Source organism: Terrapene carolina, unplaced genomic scaffold, assembly GCF_002925995.2.
Source record: "Terrapene carolina triunguis isolate 2854851 unplaced genomic scaffold, T_m_triunguis-2.0 Scaffold193, whole genome shotgun sequence".
NCBI classification, from domain to species: Eukaryota; Metazoa; Chordata; order Testudines; family Emydidae; genus Terrapene; species Terrapene triunguis.
Window position 1 is genome coordinate 74,311 of NW_020664544.1, and position 19,943 is coordinate 94,253.

At 41.5% G+C, this 19,943-nt stretch overlaps 2 protein-coding genes across 3 annotated transcripts in view; one reads left to right on the plus strand and one right to left on the minus strand.

Annotated features, from left to right (window-relative positions):
• MPP3 (membrane palmitoylated protein 3) overlaps positions 1–4,204 on the plus strand; it is a 52,830-nt gene extending 48,626 nt beyond the window's left edge. For both annotated transcript variants that reach the window (XM_026654786.1, XM_024224321.2), the window contains one exon: positions 1,334–4,204. In XM_026654786.1, the coding sequence (XP_026510571.1) occupies positions 1,334–1,513 (180 nt within the window). In that variant the 3' untranslated portion in view covers positions 1,514–4,204. The remainder of the gene's footprint in view (positions 1–1,333) is intronic.
• A 3,081-nt stretch (positions 4,205–7,285) lies between these two features.
• CFAP97D1 (CFAP97 domain containing 1) lies at positions 7,286–18,871 on the minus strand. Its single transcript, XM_029912256.1, has 5 exons — positions 18,733–18,871; positions 14,303–14,373; positions 13,701–13,819; positions 11,696–11,819; positions 7,286–7,579 (listed from the first exon to the last, which is right to left on the minus strand). Exons 1-5 carry the CDS (start codon positions 18,851–18,853, stop codon positions 7,520–7,522), a joined length of 495 nt encoding a protein of 164 aa, XP_029768116.1. The 5' UTR covers positions 18,854–18,871; the 3' UTR covers positions 7,286–7,519.
• Positions 18,872–19,943: the final 1,072 nt, after the last annotated feature.

The following is a 19,943-nucleotide window of genomic DNA, read 5'->3' on the forward strand; positions in this document are numbered from 1 at the left end:
ATTTTCCTGACGTGTGTTGTGCCTTTTAATATTACAAGTGTCTTCATGCTGCATTACTTTTCCTCAAACACAAGTAAAACAATAAACACAGTTGCTGACATAGTTGTTTCACTGAGTATTAGAGAGATGAAATAAGCTACCAAGGGAGGCAGTTGTAGGAGAAAGCTGAATGTTTCTTGAATTCATTTAGGATTTGTTTCTGCAGTATGAAGAAAGGGCAGGCAGATAATCCAAGAAGAGTAGGCAAATTATTCAAGGTGATCTCATGTTTCTTGCACTGTTTTTCTAGAGAAGGTTTGGGATAGTATGGGAGGCATAAAACATACAATTTGCAAAGACAACTTGTATCTGGGCGAGGTGGAAATCTGAGGGAGAGTCACTAGCAATCCTGACTGTTTGTTTTGGTCCAGAGGTATAGTTTCTTCTTAGGAAGACTGTACTTTGTGTTTGGCTCTTACCATGCAAATCCTCTTGGGGGGAGGGGAGTTGAGAAACAGGCTTGTTTTCAATTTAAAAACACCCACCATGACTTGAACAGAGTTAGAACTTCAGAGGGAGATTCTGCCCCCTAAAATCTAACCTTGTCAGGAATGCAGGAGGAGGAATAAGAATCTACTCTTTGTAGTAGTACAAAATAATTCAGGTTCACACTAGTGGAAACGACTAGTTTAGTCAGATTAGTTAATAACCTGGTTATTCTGCCACTGAGCAGCCTCCGTGAGAGCCCAGAAGGCCACTTTTGCCTCGTAACTGCAGAGTGAAGCCCAAGCGGATTAGGCTGTTGGTGGTCCTTACATAACAAGCAGTTTAATCTTGCAAGGAAGAGGAAACTAAGCTTGTTGGTATTATCTCTTTAGAGAAGTACCAACTCATTATTGTTCATTTACTTAGGTAATAGTGTGAGTTCACATGCACACTGCCTGTGGGATCCTGCAACGTTTCCAGTGAAGCACTCAGTGTTGTTGAACTTGGGCACATCTGTTCCACTGTCATTGTTTTACTTTTGAAGGGAGTATGGTTGGCACCTGAGTTTGACTAGGCACACTTTTGTTACTTTGAGTGCAATGCCATTTTACTTTTGTAACCATTTCAAAATCCCTCATTCACTCCTTCCATCCCTGAGGCCATATCACTCCTAGCACTAGTACCTTGCTCATCAAACTTGATAGCAAGAATTCATTTTATCCTTTCACATTGGCAATAGCTTTTTTGTTTTATTTCCTTTCAAAGTAGTTGATAGAAGATTGGGGAGGATACAAGGAGGCTAAAAAAGTCATTAGAAGGATAGAATGACTATTGCAGGTTTAATATCTTCTCACATATTGGCCTGCAGGATGAAGAACAGCAGGACATTATTAATTCAGCAGCATTTATTGAAGAGCAGTATGGCCATTTAATTGACACTGTGCTGCTGAAAGAAGACCTCCAGAGTGCCTATAATCAGTTGAAAACTCTGCTAGAGAAGCTGAAGGAGGACTCATTTTGGGTGCCAGTGAGTTGGGTTAGATCATAGCCTATTCTCATGTCAAAAGGAAAGCCTATATAAAATGTGTTGTAAATATAAGGATTATAAGAGGGAACATGTCAGCTGCACTCCAGAACTGCCAGCTTGTCTAGAAAGTAATATGAAAATGTCATATCAGTTAAACTAGACAGACCCATCAGTCAGAAGCTGACATGGGATTCCTGAACCACAGTTTTTAGTAGTGTCATTTAAAATGTTGAGTGCTCAATGTAGATTGATTGGTAAAAATTTAGTGATTTTTAAGCTTTGTAAATACTTTGTGATGTAGAGTGAAACTTCACCTACTGTCTAAGGTTCCATCCTGCCAATGGCATTGGAAACAGGTATCTTAACTCAGACAAATGGTCCCAGAGAGTGTAAGGGACAAAGTGGGCCTTGAAGATTAAATCTACATGGCTGCGAGACTTTTTTCCAAATACTTCAGGAAGTTTGGATATACAGAATTTTGTAGTGTATAGATGAAAATGCAGATGTATTAGGATTTTGGAAATCAATGACAGTTCATAATTTGCTAAATCTGCTATTGATAAATAGTACATTATGTACCTAGGAGTTTCTGCTTTCCATTTGCCTGCCACTTATGATCTTTCCTATATATCAAATCCTTTAGCAATGGCTCCAAATGTAAGCCCATACTTATTTTGTCTTAAAAATATGAAGTTATTGTTAAGCAAAATCACTGGGACTTCCCACAGAAAATATTGTAACAGCATTTCATATAAAGTCACAGCTTTTCTGTAATGGAATCCACTCACCATTATGTGCTCCTCATGCCAGGCATAGTGTTGCAGCTCTCATACCAGGATAGCATCTCCCTCACTGGGTGCTGAGACAGTTTCTCTGTCAGGTAACTTGGCCCTCTGGCTGGGTCACAATCTTTTAGTCCACCCCTCCTGGGTCATAGCTGTCCAAACTAGGCTTCAAAACTGTTTTTAACAGAATCAAACTTTCCACCCTCTCTGGTGCTCTTCTTCAACCAGTTTCTTCCCCAGTTACTCAGGGTCCCTCCCAGGCCGCTCTCTGCCTAGAGAGCTTTCCTCACTCAGGGCTCTGCAGGAACCATCTTGCTCCCTACCATCTCTTTCCCCAGTTAGATCCTTTCAGGAATCAAACCTGGGTCCTTTTATACAGGAATCACCTCATTCCTCTCAGGTGAAGCCCGTTCTGTACTCAGGGCTGGATCAGCCCCAGGCTCTCCAGCCCACACAGCAAGCCACCCTGTTACATTCCCTCTCCAAAAAACAGTAAGTAAAATGTTTCTCTTGTCTAGATTCAAAACAGTATTCAATCACATTATTCATTCAGGGTCTAATTGGCCCTAATCTACTCAAATCACCAGTGGCTCTGTGTGGTTACTAGACCCCACCCTATTCATGTGATCTTGCCATTATGTAAAGAGACCATGCATCCCAGTTTTTTTTAATGAAGTCCTTGGAACTTTTTATGGGACACATGAAATGTTCCAGTTTTTCACTTCATCTATCAAAATGTTCAGGTTTTTAATAACTACAAAATGTTTGTCCAAGATCAGTTCCACTCTTAGTGTTTTGCACACTGTTTCATTCTGATCAAGAAGTGAGCATGTGCTTTGTGACAATCATTGGGCAGGGTCAGTGCTTGTCTTATGATCACATTGCAATACGAGTCTAAGACTGACTCAGTCTGGTCAGTGCAAAACCCCTGCTCTGGCCCCAGGAGGAAGTGCTGGTGGTTCTTCTGCTCCCTCCTTGCTATTGTCATTGGAAGGAAGTGGTGGCCCTCAGCTCTTCTGTGATTTTCTGACCCAGGCAGCATAGAGCTACGAAAAGCGAGTCAATGCCAAGAAATTCAGTTTTTTCCTGACCTTAAGAAGGTTACCACAAAAAACATTTGGGTTTTGATTTTGAAAATATGGTCAACTTACCCGTATGGTAAAGGGAAGAGCACTGTGATCAAATAAGTCTTGGCAAAGGAGTTGATTAATTGAGCAATTACTACAAGCGTATGTTATTGCAAGTATCAAGTCTCTCACATAAGTCGACAACCTATGGTAAAACAAATGAACCCCAGTAACATTATAGAGACTTCAATGAATTATAGGGTGGAGGAGAATTTCTAGTGCTGTGACTCTGAGGAGATGGGTCATTATTATATTTGAAAAGAGTCATATCACCTGGATGGAGCCAGGTATGCCTTATATGACCAAAAGCAGGGCTTTCCACCATCCCTGCATGTTAAAGGTTCAGTCCATTCAGTGGAGCCCAGGCCTGAATTTGATATATTAACATTTTACCGGGTCTTTATACCAGCTCACTAAATGCATAAACATCTTTTGCATCTTGTTTCTGTTGTAAAGTAGGTTTGAAACCCAGCAGAAACTATGTGTCACGAAGAAATCCTGCTGTTTTCCATATTATTGATTTAGTACATTATGTTTTATAGGCAAAAGTAAAATGACCTGGCCAAAGGAGCTTATGGTCTGGAGGTAGACCAAAAACACAAACTACCAACAGAAATGTAGAACTACAATGTCTGAGACCAGTAAAGAAACAGAAATGAAAGTCCCCCCCGGGCATACCACACAAAGAATGTTGTTAGACATACTCTGAAACCAATAATTCTCAAGTTAGCAGCCGTGTTAGTCTGTATCCGCAAAAAGAATGAGGAGTACTTGTGGCACCTTAGAGACTAACAAATTTATTTGAGCATAAGCTTTCGTGGGCTACAGCCCACTTCTTCGGATGCATCCCACGAAAGCTTATGCTCAAATAAATTTGATGCCACAAGTACTCCTGTTCTTTTTGAGAATTATTGTTGCTCAAATCCATTTCCTATCACTACAGCTACTGAAACTCACAACTACATTTATAATCAGACCCATCTCGGTTCATGTACTTTACCACTCCCTTTCGCTTCCAATAGTCAGTGACCCAGATTGCACACACCAGTTCCACTACCCAGCATTAGCAACAATCATCTTCTTACTGATAATTTTACTTAGTAATAAAACTGAAGTTATGGTTGTGTATGATTTGGAGGCAGGGATGCAGGCTTGGCTTTCTACATAGATGTGCCCCCATCCTATGTTCCCCTCCCCCACCCTCCACCGCTGAATGGAAAAAATTATCATTTTTACATCTATAGGGAATGTATTACGCTTGTAATAGCTATATAAATACTTTGCAGAGGCAAGGGGACCTGGGACTGGATGAGCATGGAAGGGTAGCTGGGGCCTATGTGGATATGCAGAAAATTCAGGCAAGGATCTGGGTGGGAGCCCTAGCACGTGAGCCAGGGCTCAGAAGTGAGGTTGTCAGGTCCAGCTGACAAATCTCTCCCCTAGTGGACATACAGTCTCCACGGCCAAAGCAAGTTTTGTTTGAAGTCTGCTCCTCTCACTGGCCTCCTTACCTCATTAGCTTCAACAGAGGGAGGGATAGTGGAAGTCTTATAACAAAAATTTAGATTGTGGGTTGAATTTTCAAAAGTGACTGTGGGGTACAAGTCCCCTTGAAAATCAGTGGGAGTTGTGTGCCTAAATCACTTAGGCCAGAGCTATGCTAGAAAAGGTTTGCTGGTATAGCTAGAATGGCAAACTCTAGTTGTATAGACACAGCTTATACTAGGGAAAAGGTGCTTCCTCCTCCCCCCAATCCCATGCCCGTATAACTGCATTTACATTAGGTTCTTGGCAATAGAGACGTTGCAAAAAGTGACAGTTCTAACTGACATTATACTGGCAAAAGTGTCTAGTGGAGACCTGGCCTTAGGTATAGAGGAAAACTCCACCTTGTACCCTCTTTGAGGAAGACACTTTCTCAGGCTGCTGGGCCTGCAGTGGCCTGCCAGCGAGAAGCTCTGGACTGCCAGATTGGGTTCCTCTCTGAAAAGCCACAGGTGGTTTGCCAGAGAGAAACAGCTACTCCTCCATGCCAGAACCACAACTCCTGAGTGTCCAGCTGCTTTACCTGCAAGTCTGTCCACACTCTGCCTCGCCCACCACATCCCAGAGGGGGCAGCTCACAGGCAGTGGTGCTGGATAAGCGTAGCTGGTAGTTGAGGCACCATCTCTATTTTATAATTGCTGAGCATAACTCTTTGAAAGCAATTTTAACCTAAAGAGCAAAATTTCACACTAAGTGACTTTGTGAGAATATCAGATGGAAAGATGGTGCCTTTGTGTAAAATAATCAATGCCTCTGTAGATTTATTGCAGATTACTAACAGCTTTAATAAATCCAGCTAGACATGATAAATATATATACTGTGTATCACCATGAACAAGGATGTAGGTTAGATGAAACAGCATTCTCTGTGCTGTAAAATAATATCATCAGAAATCTACTCAATGCAGGAATTACTATCAAACCACTTACAAAATGATAGCAGTAAAAGTACAACATAGTTTCAGTTTGCTTTATTGTCCAGTAGATCCCAATAGAGGAAATAGTTGCTAAAAGAACCAAGACAAATGGAAATGTGCAGATTTTGTAAAATATTTAAAATTACAATAACTGAAAACGTCTCATGGTCTAAATTGGAATCAAACACTGAGCTAAAATGTCTTTTGTAGTCTGGTTCATGTAATAAATGATCTTTGCCTCCATTTCTATCATGTGCAGGCATCAAACCCTGTAGTTAAACACAACTGCCTTTTTATTAATTTGGGAGAATTGTGATGTGAGTTTTTTAGGTGCAGTTTTGTTTGTAAATTCAAAATAAATTATGGCAAAAGTAGACATGTATGTGGTGAAGATTTGGGGGCTGGAGTGGAGAGTTGCACTTTTATAGGAAAACTGCATTCATTCAATGCTCCATTTTATTTTACAATCCTAAGAAAACATCAGCCAGTTGTAATATGTATCCTTAACAGGCCATCAGACTTTCAAGATGTGCTAAGTCTCTGCTGTATTATCCATGCCTGGTGTATTCTCCTGCAATTAGGAAAGAAAAGGGAGGGAGGGGAATTGAAAAAAATCAGTTCATAATGGAATTGCAACTCAAAGTCTTGACTCCATGAGGAGTTATGCTGAGGCTCCAATTCAGCAAAGTACATTAGCACATGGACTTCAGCAAAACCTAAAGACGTTTAAATATTTTGCTGAATCAGGGCCCAAGTGTGAGGTCTACAGATTGGGCATCCTGGGACATTCACAAATAATTTCTTTATCCTTTTAATATCTCAGACTTCACAAACCTTTTAGGACATTTCTTTAATCTTTTTGCCAATTTTGTCCTTTGGCAAACACCAATTTCGTCCTTTTTGCATTTTGAGTGGATATGAAATGAAATTTTGCCTCATCTTGCCAAGGCCCCTTGTTTATTCACCAGCCCCATGTTGTCAATTCTGCCCCTAATAAACCAACTATTCAGCAACTAACCTAATTTAAAATTTCATTTACTATTTAGAGCTGAAGCATTTCTGCAACAGCCAGGGCCTGTGGAGAGGGGGTGTGGGGAACTGAATGATGATAGGCAGGGCCCCAACTGAATGGGTACAGAGGGGAGTTGGGAGGTGTTTGTACTGGCACCAGCGGAAGGGGCTTGCAGGGCCAAGATCTCAGCTGCCTGGAATAGGAGCAAATGGAAGAAGGTGGCAATGTCCAGGCTTCAGACACGTTGCTGGAACAAATTCCAGCTGGAGGAGCACGCAGTGCTGATTTGCAGGCCCTGTAGGAGCAGCAGGTAAGTTGAGAGAGGAAAGGATTGTGAATCAACCCCCACCCCAAAACACACACACACACCCCCTCTCTCTTTCCCCATAGATACAGACATCAGTTATTTCAGCAGATGCCATGTTTAAATGCAAGCTACTAGGTCAATCAGCAGTCCTGCATTTCGCGGGTGGGCAGGCACCTGGCAGCATTTGGACCAGTCTCTCCTAGGTATTATGCACATGCACTGACTGCAGGAGGGGTAAAATACACACACAAATCAGGCCACTTCACTAACAACACTTTGTGACAGCCACATACAGTTTTAGAAAATGAATAAAGCCAAGGCACAACTGTATACCTAGCTATCCCGAGAAGCAATGAGATACCGCGTGGTATTCCGGATATAGTGCCGTGAATTCTGCCAACGAGAAGGGAAGAGTATAGATTTGTCAGTGACACTGATTATCTATTAAAGTGACTATTAGGATTGTAATTAAAACATGTACACTGTCTGATCATGATGCTTTTTTTCCCCTTACACTTCTGCATCCTGTTCCTTCAGTACTTACGTTTCTGCAGTGCAGTGATGAGTCATTAATGGGCTTAGTCTCTTACGGATCGCTCATCCATGTTTTCTGTTTTATTAGTAGTTAGTGTAAATGCCTGAGGCCAAAAGTAGACCCTGATTTTGGATTCTTCTGATTTGGACATCTCAGCATGAGGTGTCTTGGGTCTGATTTTCACATGTGCTGTCTCCCATAATTCTAGTTAAAGCCGTGGGGAGCTGAAGGTGCTCGAGTTGGCCATCGAATAGCAGAAGCCACTTTTGAAAATGTAACATTTTAAATCCTGATTGCAAACAAGCTATTAAAATATGTATTTCTGAGCTACCAAAAATGTGCCACACCTCTCACAAAACAAGGAAAGACGTAGACCCTGCCACAGAAAGCCCACATTCTAAATCATGTGTTTTACTTCATTCCTGCCTAAAACCTTGATACAGAATTCTATTAGTCTTTTGAATTTCCTAGAGCTGAAGTATCAGGACACGAAGGGTATCTGGAAACCCAGGTCTTGCTTAACCCTTTTGACAGTAATGCAGTATACAGGAGGGTGTAATGGGCCTCTGAATCATCTTCAGTAACTGAGGTATCCAAAATGGGCTCAGCAACTTCATTTTAAAATGAGAGACAGAGACATGGCAATTACTGTGTAAACTCAATGCCACAAAGCTCCCTACAAAGAAGGAAACAAAGCTATGGAACAGCTGCAGCTCATTGTTGAAGGAAGGCTATTGTGATTTTTATTGCATGCATAAGCAGTGACTTAAGGGAGACATTTAATTCTGTGACAGAGAAATTGGGGTTGGCAACTTTTCACAATTATGAGAGAGGACTATGCTTTCAAAGCAGTGTGTGGGAGAAAATGCATATACAACCCCCAATTCACTAATAACAGGGTTTATACACTCTTCTCCCACACTCTGCTTAAGAATTTACCCCAGATTCTCAAATTCTGCCAATGCTGAAAAAAATTAATTAACTGAAAGTCAGTAGTTGCTTTGACTGAAAAATGTAAAGTCTTAGTTCCACTCTGGAGAGTGGCACATAGATTATGCCACAAAGAAGGGAATAATGCCTATAACCCGCTGTCTGGGCTGAGACGCTCACTCAGGTAAATCATGTTTCAGGTGTTGCTAAGACTGCAACATGAGGCGGCTCTTCTTCCTCTTACGATATGATGCAGGAAGCAGATGGAGTCCTTGGAGAAATTCTTGCAGAATGGAGGAGCTGTGAGGAGAGAACTAGCATAGATACACGCACCTGATTTTTTTATCACTTTCTTTTCATTATCTCCATCCCATTGCAAACTGAATGAAACATCCTAATAAATGGAACTGGGTGTGGGGAAAGTCAGTAATTTACAGCTTGCAGATGTGAACACAACATGAGCCTCTAACAGACTGAGGGTAACCATAAAGTTAGAGAAATGTAACAACATGTTTCCAGTTTAGACTCCAGTGACTTCACAAAGTTTCAGTGAGAAATCAGTCGCTGCTGTCAGTCAAATTAGGGACCCTGGCCAGAAATTAAGGCTCAGACTCTTCTTTAATGGTTTTGTCACTTATTGCAGTTTGTAGCTAACCAGAAAAAGCCAGAGCCTAAAATCTTGTTCAGCCACAAATGGATTTTATATCTGAAATCATGCATGTGAATACAGGGTGATGCTCATATTTAAGTTATAAATGCAGCACAACAGGTATAGTTTTCTTTTCTTTGTACTAAAAGGTCATATTAATTGAGAATGTCAGAATAAAAGGTCAACGAAGCTCACACCCCAATGAGAGAACCCTTATTACGCTGAGACGCCATCCCTTAAGGGAGCCAGCCCTTCAGCCTGATAAACAGGGAGATGTTTTTCATTTAATAAATACTTGACAAGGAATTAATCTAATTCTAGTGAATTCTTCCCTTTCCCATTACCCAAGTCTTGCTGATTACCACAATGGGTAGCTTTAGGGAGCAATTATATCTAGTCCAATATATGATTAACTAAGGAGCATTTGATTTAACAAGATCCCCTCCATATTACTGTGCAATGGTACTGGGCTTGCTTATACCTAGATACACATATACAGAGACACCTGTACAACAAAGTAAAAGAAGCAGTGAGAGGCAAAAGGGCATCCTTTAAAAAGTGGAAGTTAAATCCTAGTGAGGAAAATAGAAAGGAGCATAAACACTGGCAAATGACGTGTAAAAATGTAATGAGGAAGGCCAAAAAAGAATTTGAGGAACAGTTAGCCAAAGACTCAAAAAGTAATAGCAAAATTTTTTGTAAGTACATCAGAAGCAGGAGGCCTGCTAAACAACCAGTGGGGCCACTGGACGATCGAGGTGCTAAAGGAGCACTCAAGGACGATAAGGCCATTGTGGAGAAACTAAATGAATTCTTTGTTGAGAAAGAAACAACATGGTTTTAGTAAAGGGAAATCACGCCTTACCAATATTCTAGAATTCTCTGAGGGGGTCAACAAGCATGTGGACCAAGGGGATCCAGTGTACTTAGATTTTCAGAAAGCCTTTGACAAGGTCCCTCACCAAAGGCTCTTACGCAAAGTAAGCTACCACGGGATAAGAGGGAAGGTGCTCTCATGGATTGGTAACTGGTTAAAAGATAGGCAACAAAGTGTAGGTATAAATGGTCAGTTTTCAGAATGGAGAGAGGTAAATAGTAGTGTCCCCCAGGGGTCTGGTCTGGGACCAGTCCTATTCAACATATTCATAAATGATCTGGAAAAAGGGGTAAACAGTGAGGTGGCAAAATTTGCAGATGATACAAAATTACTAAAGATAGTTAAGACTCAGGCAGACTGTGAAGAGCTACAAAAGGATCTCTCAAAACTGGGTGACTGGGCAACAAAATGGCAGATTAAATTTAATGTTGATAAATGCAAAGTAATGCACATTGGAAAGCATAATCCCAACTATACATATAAAATGATGGGGTTTAAATTAGCTGTTACCACTCAAGAGAGAGATCTTGGAGTCATTGTGGATAGTTCTCTGAAAACATCCACTCAATGTGCAGCAGCAGTCAAAAAAGTGAACAGAATGCTGGGAATAATTAAGAAAGGGATAGCTAATAGGACAGAAAATATCATGTTGCCTCTTTATAAATTCATATACCCACATCTTGAATACTGTGTGCAGATGTGGTCTCCCCATCTCAAAAAAGATATATTGGAATTGGAAAAGGTTCAGAAAAAGGCAACAAAAATGAGTAGGGCTTCCGTATGAGGAGAGATTAATAAGACTGGGACTTTTCATTTTAGCAAAGAGACACACTATGGAGAGAGATGATTGAGATCTATAAAATCATAACTGGTATAGAGAACGTAGATAAGGAAGTGTTGTTTACTACTTCTCATAACACAAGAACTAGGGGTCACCAAATGAAATTAATAGGCAGCAGGTTTAAAACAAATAAAAGGAACTATTTCTTCACACAACACACAGTCAACCTGTGGAACTCCTTGCCAGAGGATGTTGTGAAGACCAAGACCATAACAGAGTTCAAAAAAGAACTAGATAAATTCATGGAGGATAGGTCCATCAATGGCTATTAGCCAAGACGGGCAGGAATGGTGTCCCTAGCCTCTGTTTGCCAGAAGCTGGAAATAAGCGACAGGCGATGGATCACTTGATGATTTACCTGTTCTGTTCATTCCCTCTGGGGCACCTGGCACTGGACACTGTCAGAAGACAGGACACTGGGCTAGATGGACCCTTGGTCTGACCCAGTAGGGCCATTCTTATGTTCTAGATACACGTATATCCAATGTAAGACTGTTTTGGTTTGCTTTAATAAAGGATGTATTATTATGAACTACGGGATCCAGATAAACTAGCCAACAGCTAATCGTGCATTTTGGTTTGGAAAACTTTAAGATCAGCCAATTCATCTCCTGAGCCTTGTTTAGTCTGACTATAGCTGCAAACAGTGTTTCCAAGAATAAAATGATTATACATGCCTGCCAATCAATCTCAGACTTCCTACGATCATATGTAGGTTTAGGGTCACCAAGTCGCTTCAGAATCCCCTGATTTTCAACAGTGATCCTCACCATCTCCCTGTTCTGCTTCTCCCTGTTTGAGCTGCAAAAAACAAATGTGAATGAAAACCTTATTTGTAAAGCCATAGAATTCTCAGAATCTTCGTGCTGAATGGCTGATACTAATGAGGCATGAGTTGATGGTAACTGGTGGCATATACTCAGTCAAAATACTTTTATCTGTCCTCTACTAAGGGGCATAAGTGATATACTTCGCTGCGTCTGCTCACTGATTGACTCCAGTCCACAGCTCTCCAATAAAGGCTCAATAGCAGATGCTGCCTGAAACCCAGAGTTGTGAAATCATATTTTTTGGCATAAGTGTCCCCTCCAGGCTGATTTCTAGATTAATTATTGTTGGTTACTTCGCAGCACCCCAAACTGTAGCAGGTGTCTCCCAGTGCATATGTAGAGCCCTGCCCCAAACAGCTTACATTATATCACACGTGCTGCAGGAAAGAAGCAACAGAACAGAAATGAAGGGTGTAGAAGGGAAGACAGTAATAAAGTTATGCTGCTGCTAGACACATGCACCACATGAGTGGAATCTTGTCTATAGTTTTAAATATACAAAAAGAAAATACACATCTTGGTCAGCTCACTTCAGATGGGTGTCCTAGTAGGAATGAATTATAAGGAGGGGCATGAACGTGGCATGGGTAGTGATATATTGCTAAATCAGTTTGGGAGGGCATTCCATGATTGGGGAGGGCAGCATGGAAAAGGGCTGAGATGTTTGAGGGAGAATGGGTGTACTGCATATCTGTCATGACTGGACTGTGGGGCAGTCCTGCCTAGGGGTTAGAACAGGAGTCAGACGCCAAGCAGCAGGCCAGGTCAGGCTAGCAGGTGATCAGAGGCGGAGACAGTGCTGAGCCTCAGGCAGCAGGCGCAGGCAGGGTCAGGTTACCAGCAGCACAGAGTCACTGGATGATGGGTTGGAACATACTGGCTCCCCCAACAGTATCAGGGTTGGAAGTGCAGAATGGGTGAGGGCTCATGAAGGACAAGGTTTGATAAGTAGGACGGGACAGAGCTATGCAGGGCTCTGAAGGCGAGGAAGGATGGGAAGCAAAAACTTGTTGTGGAACGAGAGCAGACAGTCGAAGGATGCAGGGGGTGGAGGCTGATATGGGCTGAAAGATAGGCCAGGAAGATTAGCTTACTGGACACATTTTGCATGGACTGGAGGGGGTGATGTGGATGCCAGGGTGGCCAGAGAAGAGAAAGTTGCATCATCCAGACAGCTGATAATCAGGGCCTGGGTGCGAGCTTTTGCTGGGTGGCTGTCTGGGAGGCCAGGTAGAGTTGAGTTGGAGAGTGCACAGAGAAAAGTAGAGCAGGCCAAGGACAGAGCCCTGTAGATTCTGGGCAGAGAATGGGTAAGGTGAGGAGACCCCCCACCCACCCCAAAGGAAAGACAGAGAGGCAGGCAGACAGTGCTGCAAAGGCATGCACACCTGTGTGTGTGTAGGAAATGAATGGCAGCATCAAAAGCCATGTGGGGGGGTCAAGGAGCATGAGGATGCAGTTGAGGCCCATGGAGTGGAGCAGAGAGCAGTTACTGCCTTGTCCCATTCTCTCCCAGAAACACGTAAAAGTGACTTCCATAGAAGGGTGTGGTGGGTGAGTGCTGCCTTACTGGTGCAACTCCAACTGCTTCCGCCAAAAACGGCCCCTTTTAAGCCTGAAGGCATCATCTGGCCTCAGATGGTACCACGTCCCCAAACGCACCAGTGCAACTTCTGAGAACAAAGGCGTGAACCTGAAAGGATGATAACTGAGATAGCTCTGCCTTTTGTGAAGCGTGAGTTCTTTGCAGCTAGACTGTCTGCTGTACGTTTGTGCTATGCCCAGCACAATGGGGAATCTGATCCTGAGTGAGGCTTTGGGCTGCTCCTGTAATCCAAATAATACTATCTACCTCCTCTGAAAGTATTCATTCCAGCAATCCACCATCCCTGTCCCACGCTGAATGGTAGCTAACCTCTCTGCCAGCTGCTTGTTTTCTCTTTCGATTCTACCAATTCTCTTTTGGTCCTCCTGTGCAAGAGACCCAGTTTTGTGATATCACTCTCCTGCTTCAAATCCTTCCTCAAGAGGCACTTTATTGGGTTAGCGTCCCATCAACCTCCATTCCCATAGTCCATTGCCTGCCATATCTGCCAGCCAGCCCCCCATGCCCACTCCTGTCATCCATAATTGCCATGCTCTTTGCTTGTCCATCACTACTGCCTTCCCCATTATTTTACATCAGAATAAATATATGTATTTCAAAGAAACTAACAAGACATGCAGAGGCCAGGAGCATCTTTGATCCTTTTACTATGGTTTCTGCATCCTCTCACTCTCCCCACCCCCTTTCCTAGGTGTGAACCCTTGCTGTGCCACACCCAAAGTAAACTATACGCCCCCTCTCTTTACTTATCTGAAGCGCTGCCTGATCTTTATGGCACTGTGTAAAGCATGATGAATAAACCTCAGTTAGTACAGGAGAGAACTGAACCCACATGGAAAGAAGAGTACCTGAATCTTGCTCATTTTAAAGTGATGGTGAGTTTGTGCACGTGGGGGTTTATTATCAACACGAGGTCTTGCTGGAGGAAAAAGACAAAATCAAAATGAACATTATGCTATGATGAGTCTTTAAGAGCTGCTGACACCCCGCTCCCTTTCCCCAGTCTTTTGTTACTTAGCACAGCATCATAAGAACATAAAACTGGCCATACTGGGTCAGACCAATGATCCATCTAGCCCAGTATCCTGTTTTCTGACAGTGGCCAATGGCAAGTGCTTCAGAGGAAATGAACACAACAGGTAATCATCAATCGATCCATCCTGTCATCCACTCTCAACTTCTGGCAATAAGAAGCTAGGAACACCCAGAGTATGGGGTTGGCATCCCTGACCATCTTGGCTAACAGCCATTGATGGACCTATCCATCATGAACTTAGGGGTACGCAGAGGTCTTCCAGGGGATACATCAACTCATCTAGATATTTGCCTCATTTTACAACAGGGTGACATAAAAAGCACTAGCAAAGTCAGTACAAACTAAAATTTCATACAGACAATGATTTGTTTATACTGCAGTATATACCATCCACTTAAATGTAAGTACAATATTTATTGATTTATTTTATAATTATATGGTAAAAATGAGAACATAAGCAATTTTTCAGTAATAGTGTGCTGTGATACTACTGTATTTTTATATCTGATTTTGTAAGCAAGTAGTTTTTAAGTGAGGTGAAACTTGGGGGTAAGCAAGACAAATCAGACTCCTGCAAGGGGTACAGTACTCTGGAAAGGTTGAGAACCACATTCTTTTTGAACCTCCATTATAGTTTGGCTTTCATAACATTCCCCCGGCAACAAGTTCCACAGGTTGACCGTGCATTGTGTGAAGAAGTACTTATTTTTTTTGTTTTAAACATGCTGCCTATTAATTTCATTGTGACCCCTCGTTCTTGTGTTATGTGAAGGGGTAAATACTTCCTTATTCACTTTCTCCACAACATTCATGATTTTTGTAGACCATTATCACATCCACTCTTAGTCATCTCTTTTCCAAGCTGAAACGTCCCCATCTTTTTAATCTCTCCTCATACAGAAGCTGTTCTATACCCTTAACCATTTTTGGTCTTCTCTGTACCTTTTCAAATTCTAATATATCTTTTTTGATATGGGAGGCATGACCAAGGTTGCATGCAGTATTCAAGGTGTGGGCGTACCCTGGATTTATATAGAGGCATTAAGATATTTTCTGTCTTATTATCTATTCTTCTCCTAATGGTTCCTAACATGCTGTTAGCTTTTTTGGCTGCCGCTGCACATTGACCAGATGGTTTCAGAGAACTATCTACAATAACTCCAAGATCTCTTTCTTGAGTGGTAACAGCTAATTTAGACACCATAATTTTGTATGTATAGATGTGATTATGTTTTCCAATATGCATTATTTTGCATCGGACATTGAATATCATCTATGTAACAGGGCCAGCACCCACCTCTCGTGCGTGCCCCCTTTTCTCTGGCCGATAGTGCCTGCAAACACAGTTCTTTTTATCTTGGGGGAACCCACCTCTTGTGGATGGCCCCCTTTCTCTCGGTTAGGTGTGAGACTGCTTTTGTTTTTTTGTTCTTTAAACGGGGTGGCACCCGCCTCTTGGGAGCGCCCCCCCGGGCTCGTGGTTTTCTCGGCTGATCTTCGGCAGCTCAGCCCTCCAGCCAAGCCGCGCACGCTGTCCCCCTTCCGGGGTATACAGTCCAAGTTCTTTCTCAGACCTGGTACGGGGCCATAGCTCTGCAGTGAGCTGCCTGTGGCCTGCTCCTCGTCTAGTCAGCCTGGAACCCAGTCCTCCCTCATCAAGATCCACACAACAACTGAATTTCTCTGCGCTCTGCTGCTTGTCTTATATAGAACCCTTCTGGCCCCGGATTGGTCGCTCCAGCAACTCCTCTGATTGGCTGCTCTTCTGCAGCCACTCTAGGCTGCCTGGAGGATTTCTCGCTGCTCTGTTCTGGGAAAGGGTGATGCAGGGCCATGAGGCCTCCAGAAGGGGACCTCTGGACCTAGTCCATCTTGCCATAATCTGCAGTTTTGTTGCCCAGTCACCCAGTTTTGTGAGATCCCTTTGTAATGCTTCATAAACTGCTTTGAACTTAACTATCTTGAGTAATTTTATATTGTCTGCAAATTTTGCTACCTCATATTACTCCTTTTTTCAGATCATTTATGAATATGTTGAACAGCACTGGTCCCAGTACAGATTCCTAGGGGGCACCACTATTTACCTCTCTCCATTTTGAAAACTGGACATTTAGTCCACCTGTTTGTTTCCTGTCCTTTAACCAGTTACTGATCCATGAGTGAACTTTCTTCCATGACAGCTTACTTTGCTTAAGAGCCTTTGGTGAGGGACCTTGTCAAAGGCTTTCTGAAAGTCCAAGTACGCTATATCCTCTGAATCACCCTTGTCCAAATGTTTGCTGACCCACTCAAATAATTCTAATAGATTGGTGAGGCATGATTTCCCTTTACAAAAGCCATGTTGACTCTTCCCCAACAAACTGTGATCATTTATGTATCAGATAATTCTGTTCTTTACTATAGTTTCAACCATTTTGCCTGGTACTGAAGTTAGTCTGACTGGCCTGTAATTGCCAGGATAGCTTCTGGAGCCTTTTTTAAAAATTGGTGTCACGTTAGCTATCCTCCTGTCAACTGGTACAGAAGCTGATTTAGGTGATAGGTTACACACCACAGTTAGTAATTCTGCAATTTCTATTTTTGAGTTCCTTCAGAACTCTTGGGTGAATACCATCTGGTCCTAGTGACTTATTACTGTTTAATTTATCAGTTTGTTCCAAAAACCTCGGGGTCAGTTTGTCATTTAATAAGAATGGCTCATGTGTGGGAACTTCCCTCACAGCCTCTGCAATGAAGACTGATGCAAAAAATTCATTTAGCTTCTCTACAATAGCTTTATCTTCCTTGAGTGCTCCTGAAGCACTTTGATCGTCCAGTGGCCCCACCGATTTTTTGGCAGGCTTCCTCCTTCTGATGTACTTAAAACATTTTTTGCTGTTGGTTTTTCAGTCTTTGGCTAATTGCTCTTCATATTCTTTTTTGGTCTGCCTAATTATATTTGACTTGCCAGAGTTTATGCTCCTTTCTATTTTCCTCAGTAGGATTTAACTTCCAGTTTTTCAAGGATGCCTTTTTGCCTCTAACCACTTCTTTTACATTGTTGTTTAGCCGCGGTGGCACTTTTAAAGTCCTCTTGCTATGTTTTTTAATTTGGGGTATACATTTAATTTGAGCCTCTGTTATAATGTTTTAAAAAGTTTCCTTCCAGCTTGCAGGCATTTCACTTTTGTGTCTGTATCTTTTAACTTCCATTTAACTAGTTTTGTCATTTTTATGTAGTTCCCCTTTCTGAAGTTAAATGCAACTGTGGTGATATTATTACCTTGGGTGGTATTTGACAGATTTACAACTGGCTGAAACCTCCAGTATCCATTTCTCAGAATCTTCTAAGCAGCATTTTGAATTTTTAAGGAAAAATGTTCCTTAGTGCTGAGGAATTTGGGGAAGTTGGCAGCATTTTGCAAAGTGTTCAACCAGGTAAATATGTCAAAAAAATTTTTCTCAGATGGCTGCATTTCCTGGTTTTCAGCCCAGATGAAACAAGAAACCCAATTATCATGAGACTTCTAGTCCAATTTACAGACTAAATGGGTTCTGCTAAGCAATGAAACCTTGATGATTATCAGAACTAAATCTGCAAACCTTTTGAATCTCATTAGTTAATTATCAGAGAGTACCTCATATTTTTAATCTATTCATTTTATCTCTGAATCAGAATAAACAGAAATTAGAGAATCTTAACTTCAAATTAATAAAAAACCCAATTGTCCTAATAATTTTTCCATCAGCGCTTGCAGGTCAGCTACAAGATTTTTCAATATATATATATATGTATGATATTCTTATCAATAAAACTATCTGATCACTAGCAATGCCAATTTAATAAACTCTTCTCACCTATCCTTCAACATCAAAAGAAACTCTTAATATGTTTGGGTATAAATCTGTATGTAAAATTATAAAATTCTGCAAAAGTTTCAAATCCTCATGAAACACTGTCATTCTGTGAATCCACTGGCTCTCATCATGGAAACTACAAACTAACAGGAGTATATGTCATCTTAAAACATGTGTCTGGTCTTATCTTAAAAAGAGAAAGTACCCATATTTCCCAGCAGGATTTCCTCAAGCCTTCTTTACTTATACAGAGTCCTGACTGAAATTCCCATTTTTCTGGTGTATATAATTTACACTTTCTGAGTTGTATGGCTAGCTATCCTTCAGGAAAACATCTCATCTGGTTTTAAAACCTTTTAACTGTGACTTCAGAAATGTGGAGGAGAAATATTTAAGAAAACATACCGAGTTCTAGTTTGTTCTTGTGAGAGAGGTAGTCACCAATGTCCAGTTTTTTCTTCATGGTGGTACTCTGCCTGTGATTGGCAACAATCACTGGATACGCTAAGTACTCTAAACTGCTCATCTTTGCTGTTCTAATCCTAGGTACCAAGTAAGGAGGTAAAGCCCTAGTGCAAAATGAGTTGTACCACTTAAAGTTGCCATAGATACTCCACTTATGACATCAGAGGTCAGCATTTGCTATAGGAGAAAGCACTGTAAGCATAACAAATCATTTTGGTGAAATTAACCAACCAGCAAGCAGCTTCTCACGGCAGATAAATATTTCTTAAAAATAGCTTGCTCACACAGCCAAATGCTCCAAAAGGATTCTAAATCTGTAGCTTTTTAAATGCTTCTTATAATTCCTAGTTATATTGTGTGTATGTATGTTTGTTACCCCACCCCTCCCTATGTTTGGAACTAAATGCAGAACTCCTTTCTTTGATTTGCCTTTCCCTCAATAAATTCTACACACATGCACGCGTGCACATGCAGCAGTGCCCCCTCCCCCCATGTCTCTATAAACTAATCGAGTTATTCTTCCTCCAGGGTAGGAAGGAAGATCAATTATTTCTACACTTAAAAACTTGGAAGGTGCTGAAATACTATGGTGATGGGACCATATAAGCACCTAGACAGGTAATCTGTCTGGCTCAGGAAACCGTGCATGTAATTTTAAGTGAATCTTTCACGTTCTTAGAATAAGAGAATTTTCATTGGAACTCTCTAATTTGCTTTTCTAATATTTCTTTCTTTTTTAATTATTTTGAACACAGTGCAATAAGGGTGGTTTATAGTGCAATGTTGTATGTGCTACGCAAACCCACTAGTATTCATTGGACAATCAAAACTAAGTTGTGGAATATTGTTATGTGATTAATTGGATATAGTGATCTAACAAATAAACAAAAAATAGAGCCAAACACAAACACATAATGGGAAAGCCCCAAACTGAACATGGGCGTTACAAGCAGAAAGTTTATAATTCTTTTGCACAGACAGTAACGCTGTACCTGTCTCTGCCCCATGGCAGCTCAGCAGGAGGTTGGTAGAACAAACATGTTTAAGGGATATGAATATCTCAGAAAACATAAGACACTGGGCTATTTCTCAAAAGTGTAGGTGGCCCTAGGGTACAGCATCTGCAGGGCATTGATAAAACAGTAGCCCAT

Excerpts from the sequence above, each read along its gene's own strand:
- CFAP97D1 (XM_029912256.1), bottom strand. The coding sequence starts at position 18,853 with ATGAGCAGTTTAGAGTACTTAGCGTATCCAGTGATTGTTGCCAATCAC. Across the intron at positions 13,820-14,302 it reads TTAAAATGAGCAAGATTCAG|GAGGACCAAAAGAGAATTGG; the intron begins GTACTCTTCTTT and ends TCTCTTGCACAG. Across the intron at positions 7,580-11,695 it reads AGTCTGAGATTGATTGGCAG|AATTCACGGCACTATATCCG; the intron begins GCATGTATAATC and ends TCTCGTTGGCAG.